Source organism: Sturnus vulgaris, chromosome 8 (assembly GCF_052056855.1).
Source record: "Sturnus vulgaris isolate bStuVul1 chromosome 8, bStuVul1.hap1, whole genome shotgun sequence".
In the NCBI taxonomy this organism is placed as follows: domain Eukaryota; kingdom Metazoa; phylum Chordata; class Aves; order Passeriformes; family Sturnidae; genus Sturnus; species Sturnus vulgaris.
The window spans coordinates 35,787,257-35,800,542 of NC_142250.1; the positions used below are offsets into that span (position 1 = coordinate 35,787,257).

The following is a 13,286-nucleotide window of genomic DNA, read 5'->3' on the forward strand; positions in this document are numbered from 1 at the left end:
TTAAATTTAAAACGGGATAATGCCGTTTGTAATTTAGATTTAAATTAAATTTAAAACACGCTAATGCAGGGAAAGATTCAAAAATTAACTTAACCCCCCCCCCAACAACCCAAACCAAGGAAAAGTGTCCTAAATGAACTTGTGGCCTTAGGTGAAAATCCAGCTTCATGCAGCCACTTTGGCTTTTGAAAACCATCCTGGCATTCCTTTTAAAATGGCTTTGAGGTGACTGAGGTGCACACCTGGCAAGTGGAAGAAAATAATACTTCATTAATAAAGAGCATTGAGAAACAAAGGAAAAGGTGACATTATGAGGCTGCACCTGCAGCCCTGTGGAAAGCAGAAACATTTTGTCAGGCTTGCTTGTGATTGAGAAGTTTAAAACCTGAAACCTGCTCACTGAAGAGCTGGGCCAGAGCTAAATCCCACCAAAACCAACGTGGGATTTCCATTGATTTCAGGGAGCTTGGACCAAGGCCAGGGGCAAGAGGACAAAGGCAGCAGCTTTAAAAATGCTGCACAAAAAGATCTTGCCCTTTGTTCCAACAAGCACTGCTGAGACTTTAAAGCCATGTCCTGGTCCCTGCCTGGGTGCTGAGGCTGCCCTGGGTTTGATAATGGTCATAATTTGGATTTTCCACTGTGAAATACACCCAGGCAATTTATGTTAATAGAAATCATAATAAAAGCCATCACATGGAAACATCCTGCAGTCACTGAAAGAAAGCTTTGCTCCTTTCCAAGTAATACACTTGATAATGTTTCACTTGCAAAAAAAAAACCAACCTAATAACTTTTTTAATAACAATCTAAGGGAACTTTCAGCTGAGGGTTCTCCCAGAGAACACTCAGACTCCAAGAATAGGGGGCTTGGGTTAGAAAAATTATTACCAGAGTTGAACATTATAAAACTGACATAGTTTCCAGAAAAGGTTGTAAACAAATTTATTAGGACCTTTTCTTCCGAGAAATACATTAAAAACAATCAAAGTAAAAAAAATTAAGTTGGCCACTGAGAAATGTGTCTAGACAAAGCTTCCATTATATGATTTAACAATCCCTGGCAAATGCTGCTTAAAGATAAAATTGGATTCCCGTCCAGAATATTAATACTTTTATTGCAGAAATATGTGTATTTTAGAGATAAAAGTACATATTCATAGACAGATAGATGATGAACATTGAAAATGGCCTGGAACATGGTTTATTTTATCAGTGTTTCTCTCTCTGTCAAACAAGTAAATCATTGTTTTTCAGGTGGAGGCTTCTGATGAGGAAGAAGATTTTCTCATTTTCAGACAAGGGCTTCTGTATTTCCATTTCAACCGCTGTCAACACACATTGGTGAGCAGTTCCTGTGGCTGACACAAACAACTTTTGATTACAGAATGAGGAACAGCACTCACAACTTTCCATTTCCAAACAACTCCACATAAAGAGTTTGCAAGCTGAAGTTTGGGCAGAGCCAGAGCAAGCTCAGGAATACAGATATCAGCTTTATTGTGTTTGACTCATCTCAGTGCAGGAGCCTGCTGGAAATAAAAATGTGACATTTTTCCAACATGACAGGAGAGAATTTGGAGATGTTTTCCTAAGCCAGACAAAAGGAAGGCACTGAGCATTAGATCAGCTCCTGTCTTTTTTCCAAGGCGCTGTTTCATGTTTGGCAGCCAACTCCAACCAGCTCCGTGCTCCACGTGGAAAACTGAGCCTGGTGCAAGGCACAGCAAATACCTGTGTTCACTTTCCAGGAATCCTGGATCTTACATGAGGGGAAGAAAAATTCACCTGGTTTTATGGAAACATAGAATGGTTTGGGTTGGAAAGAGCTTAAAGCTCTTCCAGTGCCACCCCTGCCATGGCAGGGACACCTCCCAATGTCCCAGGCATGTCCAACCTGGCCTTGGGCACTGCCAGGGATCCAGGGGCAGCCACAGCAAATCTGGGCACCCTGTGCCAGCCCTGTCCACCCACCCAGGGAAGGATTTACAGAAGATCAAACAAGTTCCTGACTTGCTGAGCTCCTGGCTTGCTCTTTGTCCCCAGGTGAAGATCACTCCTCATTTTGGAGAAGCCAGTTTGAGCTACTTCAGTCATTTGTGAGCTACAAGGTTGAACACAATTATTTGGGATTTTCCAAAAGGAACTGGACCTGCCATGGCAACCCAGCTGAGAGGTGTGGAGTTGTCACCCCCATCTTCTCCCCTGAGAGTGGCTGAGCTGAGGATTCCATCCAAAGGCAGAGGAGAGCAAAGGCTTTGTGCTAAGGCACTGCTGATAAAGTCTTTTAAGACTCTTTAGGAAACCAATCCTGCTAGCTAAGAAAGCCTACCAGAGTTTGCAGAGAGAAATCCATTTAGAAACCCAGTTTGGAGAGCAGCCAGGGAGACATAATGATGCCACGTGTCCCCAGACCCCATCAGTGCTGCACAATTCCCATTTGTCCCCCAGACCCCATCAGTGCTGCACAATTCCCATTTTTCCCCCAGACCCCATCAGTGCTGCACAATTCCCATTTGTCCCCCAGACCCCATCAGTGCTGCACAATTCCCATTTTTCCCCCAGACCCCATCAGTGCTGCACAATTCCCATTTGTCCCCCAGACCCCATCAGTGCTGCACAATTCCCATTTGTCCCCCAGACCCCATCAGTGCTGCACAATTCCCTGAGCAGGCTTTGCCGACTTCTTTGGATCAATCCCTTGTCAAAAGTGATGTCAGCTCCTTGCAGTACACACATCCTCCCATCCCTTCCTAACTTGGTCCTCCAAGGGCTCAGATGGATACAATTTGGGTAGAGAGTTGATGGGATTTTTTTTTTTTTTCCTTCAGAAATTAACATTTTATACGTGGAGGCCATTTCTGTGAATCCCACCCAGTTCTTTGCTCCCACAAACTCATTTTCCTCGCTGCTTCAAGCACTCCATATTCCAGTAACCAGTTTTTTAAACTTTCTAACAGGTGCTAGCACATCATGTTCCCTCTCTGTCATTTCTCATTGTCATCTCATATCGTTCATCAAAGGATGAGAGGGAACATTGTCTGCAGGCCGAGGAAATCATCCAATCTAACCCTGCCCCAGCTAACGTGTCACTTTTGGCCTCAGGAAAATCACATCATCAGGAGGTGACAGAAGTGGCCTGGCATTCTGAGTTTCTCAATTTCTGAATGCCTGTCACATTTTAAAAAGCTGGCCTTAGCTCAGCTGCCTCCCCGTTGCAAATGGAGATCCTGAAACCTCCCTGGATCACAAGAGAGAGTTAATATTTGTTCACTGCTTTCAAAATGTTAAGTGCAACATGAGTGCTGAGCCTTATTACCAGAAATAATGGATGTTTGCAACTCCAGCCTGCAGTCTTCTGTGTAATCATTATTTGGCTTCTAATAAGTAACAGCTTTACCAGAATATAGTCCCAGGAAACATCTTTGGAAAATGCTCTTAATTTTTCTGTGAGCTCGAACACAGATTTAAAATCACAGACCTGCTGATATAGTTAAATTTTATTGACTTTCTGGGAATGATTCATCCCTGACTTGTTACATCCAGCTTTTTGTTTCGCCAGTTATATTTGAATTTGTCAGAGAGTTTTGTAAATTGAGTTCATAATCTCATTTTGAGTATAGATATCAAATATATGAAAAATGTACCAGTAAACACCCACAGAAAAAACCCCACAACCACATAAACCCTTGTCCTGTTGGTTATTCACAGGTGTTGCAAAGAAGAACAGGTTGCCACAACAGTGAACTCTAAGCTGACTTGTATTTTAGATTAATTTGTACAACCCTTTCCCTGAACTGCTTTGGGCTTGAGTGTAAAATTTGCAAGGATATTTCTGAGTCTGTCACTGTTTATAAGAATTAAAGCCCTGTTGGTGCAAGAGACCGCTAAAAAATTAACTTTTGTGTGCTTTTGGAGTTAACCTAACACTCATGTGAGTGAGGGTATCTAACTCCTGTTAGTAACTCCTTTAGCTGGGAATAAAAAAAGTTTATTTAGATTTGGTGAAATTTCTGGCTGCAGAGAGCTGGAGAAACCTGCAATTGCTGAGAGGATTTGAGCTGCCTCAGTCCTGCAGGAATGAACATCCTGGGAAGGGCAAGGGGTAAAAAAAAACCCTGTAGGGAAAGAGCTCATGAGCCAATGTCCAAGACATCACATAAAATGTCTTTAAGGTGATGCCTGATGGCTTTGCCAGATCTTTATGTAAATGGTGTTTGTTCAGTGATAACACTGACCCATCATAAAACCTCACTGCACTTTCTCCCTCATGTCAAACCTCACACTCTGGCACGGTCAGAAATCAGATTTCCCCCTGTTGTAGACATGAAGCTGCTTCCATTTATTGTGGCACTGTAAACCACTTTTTATTACAGAGCACAGGATGAAATAGCAGGGCATAAATGAAGCTGTATCCATAATAATCCCACCCTTCCCACACCACATCACTTTGGGAACCCCTGTGCATTTCTAAGAGTACCTGGGAGATGTTCACACATCTGCATCTAAACATCCAAGCCCTCTGAAGATTCCTTGTTTGTTTTATTACTTTCAGCTGCACAGTCTGAAGGAACATAATTCAGAAAACATTCCCTTTCATTATGTACAGCCAAGACCCATTTTTAGGCTAAAACATAAACAGTCTAATAAAATAATATTACTTAATAAATTAGTGTCTTCAGCTCCTTTCTGGACTTCTCTCCGAAAGAAATAATTAATCACCCTCTAAATCCCTAATAGCCCCATAATCTCTGAATATAAAAATTCAAATGCTGATGGAGCCAGCAGGATGGAAGGAGAGATGCTCTCTTTAACCCTTCCCAAACACCCTAAACCAGTGCAGTGACTGAAATGTTCATCCCAGGAGCTAAATAAATCCAGATGTTGCCTTTGAATACTGGCAAATGAGGCATGTTGGGCATCCCAGATGGCATCCTGCTGGAAGAAAAGCTGAAGACACACCCAGAGATAATGAAAATGTTTCTATGAGAGTGAGAGGAAGAGGAAAGATTACTGAGAACCCTTCAAAAACTCAGAGCTTCCCTCCAGCTCTTGTCAAACTTTGTCCAGTTTGTAAATGCCACACCTTGGCTGACAGGAGCCAGCAGGAATGTCAAAGGAAATGCAGTTTTGGATTCTTAATTCTCCCTGAAAATGATCCACTTTCACCTGCAAGAGACCCCCAAACTAATCAGACATATATCAGCTATCTGCAAAGCCAAGGCTGAAGTCATTTTTGCAACACAAACCCCTACATTTAATTTTATTTCCATTCTGATTCATTGCAATACATTGTAAACCAGAGCATTTATTAAAAGCCTCTTCCCACCAGGTGTAAAAAACCTCTTATTTTGTGTACACCCAAACATGGAACATGCAGCCAGTCACAGACACAGAGGTCATTCACCCCTCATGGAAATTACAGCAGAAATAGATGATCAGCAGCTGGAATGGAAGCCATAACATTTCCAACAGAATATCTTTAGTGCAAACAGAAAAGCCAAAAAGTGATTACATTATTTTTTTATAAGTCCACCCATCTCCTCCTGGGAGGAATATTTCCGAGAAGAATTTGCACTGTGGGTGTACAAGAACGACTTATGTGTTTTGTCTGAAAATGCTGAATTTACCTACAAGGCCTGTCAATAAAAAAAAATAAAAATACTACAAAAAACTGTGATATTTAACTGAGATGGAACAAACATTCCCCTGGTGTAGTCATCTGCAATAACCATGAAACAAATCTTCATCATATCTGCACATTTATGGCATATCTCTTTTTTTTTTTATTGCAAATCTATCTCAAGCAGGGCAGCAGCTCTGTTTCCATTCATCCTTTTAAAAAAATGCTGTGACAAGAATTTCAAACATCATTCATGGCCAAATACTGCATTTGGATTTCTTGGAAGTAAGAAATGAAAAGGAATGTTCCTTTGCTCCAAGAGAAGTGTCTCCAATTCCGTGTGATACATTAAAAAAAAAATCAGATGAAAACCCCGAGAGTTGACATAAGGATGTGATAAAACTTTCAGGTTTTATGGAAAGAAGCATTTTTCAGTTTCCTCTTAATAAATGAAAAACACACATGCACAGTGTGAAGAAATACATTATGCCTAAGCATGTAAAATATGTCAGCTCGAACATTTTACAGTTTAATGAAAAATGCTTTTTTCAGGACAGTTTATATTACGTTTGCTGGAGAAAAAAAAAGAAAAATCTTTTATTTTCTCCATATCACAGTCCAAAAATTACCATTTTTTCCCAGCTGTAAAACCCCAGCATTGGGATATTTATGAATTGTGAATTAGAAGCATTTTTTTTTACTGGCTATCAAAATTTTAATAGCATTAGCCCTACTTGTGACACATTTTCATTAAAACGAGAATGTGGAAATAAAATGAATATAGACCCTCATCAGTAGCAGTGAGGTTTTATGGTGGTCAAGGGATCAGCTCTGTTATATTTGTTACAGATCATGATCTGACAACAGGACAAACCTCTTCTTTTTCACTGCCATCAACATAAATTGTGCTATTGAATGGATTTAATATGTAGAAGTTAGAAGTAATTCTTTAACTTTCATTTTACTGAACCTGGTGCTTCCTGCCTTAGGCTTGTACTTGATCTTTGGTGTCTATAAAATTCCCATTTTGTGCAGATATAGAGGTAAGCTGGGACTAAGGAGTGCCAATTTTGGGGAGAATTTAATTTAACTCTTGGTTAACACCTGAAGAAAGCTTGGCAGGAGCACATTTCTCATGAAGGGAAACACAAAACAGGAACAAATACACTTCAGCTTTGAACCTTGAGGCCCAGAAAGGACAGACTGCAGCAATAATTCATTTATTAACTAATTACAGGTTTAAATTAACATCAGTGTCCTGCTTTGTGTCCCCTGCCCACACCCCAGACCTGCAAAGCCACCACGGTTCCACAGGAGTGATTCCTGCTTATCAGTGATGTAAATGAGAAGTCAATCAGCTTCCAGATTTACAGATTGTTCCAGTCACAGCCTCAAAAATCCCTAAAGCACCTCAGGCTTGAGCAGCTCTGGCAGTTTTGCTGCACATATTTAGGAGCACAACAAAAATAACTCATCAGTTGTATAAAAGAGTGTAACATTCATAGCTGGGAATAAATATTATTGCTTTTCACTTCCCCTGGTGTGGAAAAGCAAAGGTGAGTACAGCAACAGAGTGAGCACATCCAGTACTTCAGTCAACTCACTTTGATTTCCCTTATTAAAATAAAGGTGTGAAATCAAAGAGCTCCCTTGTAAGTTGTCTTTGGGAAGGCTTTAAAATCATTGATCCATTAGTGCAGGATAACGAGGACAAATCATGACTGAAAAACTTTTATGTCCTCACTCCTGGGCAGAATGAACAAAGGGGCAGGAGCTGGCTCCATCACAATCCTCTGGGATTCTGCAGGACAGCTACAATAAAATCTAGATTAGTTTGAACATGTTGGTGATGTCCTGGGAAACGAATCCCAAGGGTGGGCAAAGGGAAGGTACATGGAAAGAGCAGCAGACTCATTCAGGGCTCTGAGTACTTGATCTCAAAACCTGACAGCAAAAATGCTGTTGCAGAAACTGGTTCTTTGCCATCCACACAACAAAGAAAATAAGGAGAGAAAAGATTCAACTCTGGATCTATTTTAATCCTTAAATTTGTGCTACAGGGCTTCCCCTTTGGCAGAGGACTAATCCTACCAAATGACAGCCAGTCAGTCATTTCACTTCTCTTTCTTCCTTTCAAGTGTTATCCCTCTGCTGTTTCTTGACTTTTACACATTTTATTTTCTGTTTCCTAAAGGCTTTTAATTTGTTTTTTTTCTAATCGTGGTCCTGGATGTCTCCAAGACTACAGGGATTTGGAACAGGAAGTTCATTTCCCTTGGTCCTTCTTTCACAGTCATTTATCCCACACTTCATTAGCCAGGAGATGCTAGATTTGGACAAGACTTTGGACTTAGACCTAGAAAACAGAAGGTTTATAATCTTTATACTCTTAAGCCCCAATGTCCAACCTGGCCTTGGATACCTCCAGGGATCCAGGAGCAGCCACAGCAAATCTGGGCACCCTGTGCCAGGGCCTGCCAGGGAACAATTCCTTCCCAGTATCCCATCCAAATCTACTCACTGTCAGTTTGAAGCCATTCCCTGTGTCCTGTCCCTCCATGCCTTGTCCCCAGTCCCTCTCCAGCTCTCCTGGAGCCCCTTTAGGCTTTGCCAGGGGCTCTGAGCTCTCCCTGGATCCTTCTCCTTTGCAGGCTGAACATTCCCAGCTCTCCCAGTCTGGCTCCAGCCCTTGGGGGTATCCATGGCTTGTTCTGGACTCGCTCCAGCAGCTCCACATCCTTTGGATGTTGGATCCCAGGGCTGGAGGCAGGTAGGGTCTCACCTGAGTGGGGCAGAAGGACACAATTCCCCTCTTTTGTACTGCCCATGGTGTGGGATCATTCCAGGACTCGAGGTTTTTTACCAACACGGCCTGGGCGTGCCCAGCTCTGACCACCAGACCCCCAAACCCTTCTCCATCAGTTCATCCCTACCCAGATCAGTACCAGGGGTTTTCTCAGCCCAGCTACAGCACCTGCCCTCAGCTTTATTTAACCCCATAATATTCTTACAGCCCCACTTCTGCTTATCCAGCTCCCACACGGCAACCTCCAAACGTTCTTCTTGCTTCAACTACCAAACATTCCCAAAAACTCCTTCATTTTAAAGTCACATCTCCGGGGAGGATGCAGGCAGAAACTTTCCGGCAGAGTACAGCTGGGTGCACCTGGGACACAACCGGGAGAGGTGGGGAGGGATCTGGGACATATCCCGGGATAGGCTGGGACATAACCGGGTGTACCCGGGACACAACCGGGAGAGGTGGGGAGGGATCTGGGACATATCCCGGGATAGGCTGGGACACAACCAGGTGCACCTGGGACAGAACAAGGGCTAGGCGGGGAGGGACTTGGGACACAACCGAGTGCAGCTGGGACATAGGCGGGGAGGTACCTGGAACACAACCAGGAGAGGCGGGGAGGGACCTAGAACATAAGCAGGGACATAACCGGGTGTACCTGCTACATAACCCAGGAGAGGTGAGGCGGGACCTGGGACACAATCGGGAGAGGCGGGGAGGTACCTGAGACACAACCAGGTGCACCTGGGACATAAGCGGGGATAGGCAGGGAGGTACCTGGAACAAAACGGGGTGTACCTGGGACAAAACTAGGAGAGGCGGGGAGGGACCTGGGACATAATTGGATGTACCTGGGACACAACCAGGGATAGGCGGGGAGACACCTGGGACACAACCGGCGAGAGGCTGAAACACAACCGGATGCACCTGGGACATAACCTGGGATAGGCTGGGACATAACCGGGTGCACCTAGGAAAGAGCAAGGGCTAGACGGGGAGGGACTTGGGACATAACCGGGTGCACCTGGGACACAACCGGGAGAGGTGGGGAAGGACCTGGGACATAAGCGAGAATAGAAACATAACCGGGTGTACATGGGACATAACTGGGGAGGAGTTGGGATACAACTGAGTGCACCTGGGACATATCCCGGGATAAGCTGGGACACAACCGGAGAGAGGCGAGGAGGTACCTGAGACACAACCAGGTGCACCTGGGACATAACCAGGATAGGCGGGGAGGTACCTAGAACATAACCGGGTGCACCTGGGACACAGTCGGGAGAGGTGGGGAGGGACCTGGGACATAACCGCATGCACCTGGGACATGACCGGGGATCGGCAGGGAGACACCTGGGACACAACCGGGGCTAAGCGGGGACACACCTGGAATAAACCGAGCACAGAGAAGCAGCGCGTTCCCTTTGTGTGGAGCGGCCGGCAGCAGCGGCGGGGCCGGCCCGGGCCGCGGAGGGGACGCTGAGGGGCGGCGGGCCGGGCCGGGCAGGCTCCGCCCGCACCACATGACTCCATCGTCGGGAGAAACTTTTCCCGTCCCGCGGTCGGAAAATGGCGGCGTAGGGAGCGGGGCTCTGGCATCCCGGCGGCTCCCGGCGCCATGACCCGCTGGGTGCCCACCAAAAGGGAGGAGAAGTACGGCGTAGGTGAGGACGCGCCCGCCCCGCTCCCGCCTGTTGCGCACGGGGCACCCCCCGGCCGCGGCCTCCCCGTCCCTGCCCGGCTCCGCGCTCCGCTCCGCGGCCGGGATGGAGCGCCGTGTTCCCCGTTCCCCTCCGGTTCCTGCCTCCCCCGCCCGGCTCCTCCTGGCTCCCAGGAACTTGAGGAGTTGTGTGGGAATCGCCGTGCCCCGCTGGGAGAAGTTGCGCGTTTGCCTGTGCCGCGCTCCTGTCGCTCCCCGAGCGCTGCGCGGAGCGCACAAGCCCCGAGTTGTTCTCGGCTCAGTTTCTTTCTGGTTGCGCTTCCAGGCTGGCTCCGTGGGTAGCCCAGCCCGTGCCCTGTGCGCTGTGCCTCGGTCGTTCTGCGGCAGTGTGATGTTCATACAGATGAGGGCTTTCCCTGCGCGCTGGGATCCATTTCCTACTGCGCTCCTTCCGTCCCTCCCGAACAGAGCGGGATTGTTCCCGGCTGGTGGCTCAGACATCCCCGCCGGGGCTGAGCAGCCCCGAGCCCCGCCGGACTTTGGGCAGGGCTGTGCTGAAAGGGCCCCATACGAGTTTAAAGATGTTGCGTTTGGAGTAAAAGGTTTTATTTTGGGGCTGCGGCGCACAAAACTTTATTGGCGTGAATGAGCGTTTGTCTGGGGGAAGGAAATAATAAATCTGACTGTTCACGTTGGAAACATGAAGTTCAATGCCCACCACAGTTCTTGGGCTGGGTTGGTTGTGAAGAACAACTTTTTGTACAAAGCCACGGCTAAACCTCAAACAAAGCGAGCAGGAAGAAGGGAGTTTTCTGCGTAAAACCTGAGCGAATTGTAGGAATTAATTTTAAATTCTGTGTGCACGTCCCAAGAAAACCACAGCTTGATTTTTAAAAGCTGTTAGAAAATCCCAGTTACATTGTATGAGACCTGTGGGTACTTCCAGCACTGAGGATGCAGGACAAACACAGGGAAGCAGAAATGCCCCTGATGGCAGCCGCTCGTTAAGTTTCCAAATTATCTGCCTGGTGGTGTGGGATGGGTGTTTTGGAATGACCGAATTGTCACGTAGTATAAGCTGATGTTACAGTCCAGTGACACTCGAAAGCGAGTTCCTCTTTTGCAGGAACTCTGTGCTGTGCTGGGGGGGACTGCCCGGCCCAGCTTTCCAGGAATGTTTTGAAATTGATTTGAAAGTGACATGAGAGGAAAAAAAAAAAAGCATGAAATAGACTGATTGGTATATAACATGCTTTAACTTGCATCTTCGGTGTGGGGGATTGCTTGTGTATTAAGAAAACTGGATTTAAATGTAATTTAAGAACAAAAAACCCCTTCCCAGTTCGAAAAAGCACACGGCAATGTGCTTAGTTGGTATTTTTTTGTGTCTACTGCTCTGCAGAGAAGTTTGTAATGATTTTGCAATAGTTTTATGTTTCTCTGATAGTTTGTTTTCTTTTTCCTGCGAGGAGGCTGAGATCCTCACCAAACTGGGGGATTTCTCTGCTCAGTGCCAGGGATGTGAGGAAGTGGATGAAGTGTTGCAAGGACATAAATCAGATTTAGAGCTAATCAAAGACTGGATTCCCTAACTTGTGCCATTCTCTTGTAGGCTGTCTTGGGAGGGGTAGCTTCTTTTTGCTGTCCTCCTAAAGAAAACGAATATTCAGTTCGGTTCTGTGTGATTTATGGACCTTTGTGTTGTTAACAAAGGGCACTGTGAATCTTCTGATGTTTTATTTTTTTACTGCTTGTGAAAACTGGATGTTGTGGCAAATTGATGCAACAGTTATGTAGTCCCAAACAGAATTGGGGATGGCACTGTTAACCTGAAAATTCAGACTTGAGAATATTTTTCTTCCTGCTTGCCATGACCAGCCCTGGGGCCTGATGTTGACTCAGTATTGTCTGACAGGGAGAAAATCCCTAATTGCAATGGGACTTAGTGAAAGATATTGTCCAATGCTTTGTGTGTCTCATAAATCCATGCAAATATCCCCCAAAGGATGGTCCCAGAGTGGTGCTCAGTGGCAGGATGAGAAGCAATGCCCATGAACTAAGCCAGGAGAAGTTCCACCTCTATGCAAGGAAGAATTTCTTTCCATGAAGGGTGGCAGAGCTCTGGAACAGCTGCCCAGGGAGGACGTGGAGTCTCCCCCTCTGGAGACATCCCAAGCCACCTGGCTGTCCCCTGTGTCACCTGCTCCAGGTTACAGCTGGGATGGACTGGATGATCTCCAGAGGTGCCTTCCAACCCCAAATAGTCTGGGATTCTGCGTGCAGGCTTTCCCAAAGCAGAAATATCAGGAAGGTGTATTGTGTTTGTGTTATGTCACAGCTGGTGGGAGCTCAGAAATGTACATATGTCTATATATGTGTCTATATATAGAGATGTGTATATATGAAATGCACACATGTGCATATAGCACATTTATATCCCTTTCCCCCCTCCTCTGCTATATCCCTGTGCACAACAGAGTTTTCTTAACATCTGAAAACCTGAAGATTTGCTGGTTGTGGTGCAGCTGGAGCAAATTATGCCGAGGAGCCTGTGGTGACAGCTGGTAGGACACAGGTGTGTTAAGGAGCACTCCCCCCATGGCACAGTGGGATTTGGGGATGCTGCTGGATGCCCTGCACGCCTGTAAAGTGAATTTGCTGCCCCAAGCCTCTGTGCAGAGGCATTATCTCAGCAGGCAGTTGAGAGAGTGACTCAGCTCCGCTTCCTGAGAGAGCTCAGGGCGTGCGGGAGGAATGGGTGTGGATCTAATGGGATAATACGGATATTAGGTTCACATATGGGGAGGTGAGCAGCTTCCTTGGAGAGGCTTTTCCCTGCTCCCACTGCTGTGGATCCTTGTCCCTCGTCTCAGTCCTGCCTTTCATCCCTTGCCCTGAGGTGGGGAGGGGACCATGTGAGTGTGTGGCTTCATCCACGGGGACATCGGAGGTTTCCACAATGTCCTGAGAGCTGCTCGTGTCCCCTCGGTGTCACAAAGTGGCCGTGGAGTGTGGCTGCTCAGTCTCCCATTCCCTGCTTTTAGTGTGGTGTGAAATTTGTAATTTTGGTGGTTTTCCTTATGTAAAGAGTTGCTTTGGGAGGTGTGGGAGCCTGACCAGCACCTCTGAGATGGTGCAAAGTCACTGTGGCAGCTTCTAAATACTCAATTGTGCTGTTCTTTGTCCCTTTTCCTTTGGGCTAA

The 13,286-nt window shown here is 46.0% G+C and overlaps 2 protein-coding genes across 4 annotated transcripts in view; one reads left to right on the forward strand and one right to left on the reverse strand.

The window, feature by feature from the left end:
* Positions 1–920: 920 nt before the first annotated feature.
* LOC148223062 (uncharacterized) lies at positions 921–10,043 on the reverse strand. 2 transcript variants are annotated; one of them, XM_088169462.1, is made up of 3 exons: positions 9,810–10,043; positions 8,145–8,405; positions 921–1,361 (listed from the first exon to the last, which is right to left on the reverse strand). In XM_088169462.1, exons 1-3 carry the CDS (start codon positions 10,041–10,043, stop codon positions 1,332–1,334), a joined length of 525 nt encoding a protein of 174 aa, XP_088025588.1. In that variant the 3' UTR covers positions 921–1,331. The 2 variants fall into 2 exon arrangements, with proteins under 2 accessions (XP_088025588.1, XP_088025589.1); XM_088169463.1 differs by lacking the exon at positions 921–1,361 and adding an exon at positions 6,825–7,979.
* Positions 9,975–13,286, forward strand: part of DOCK1 (dedicator of cytokinesis 1) — a 255,021-nt gene continuing 251,709 nt past the window's right edge. For both annotated transcript variants that reach the window (XM_088169442.1, XM_088169443.1), the window contains exon 1: positions 9,975–10,087. In XM_088169442.1, the coding sequence (XP_088025568.1) occupies positions 10,042–10,087 (46 nt within the window). In that variant the 5' untranslated portion in view covers positions 9,975–10,041. The remainder of the gene's footprint in view (positions 10,088–13,286) is intronic.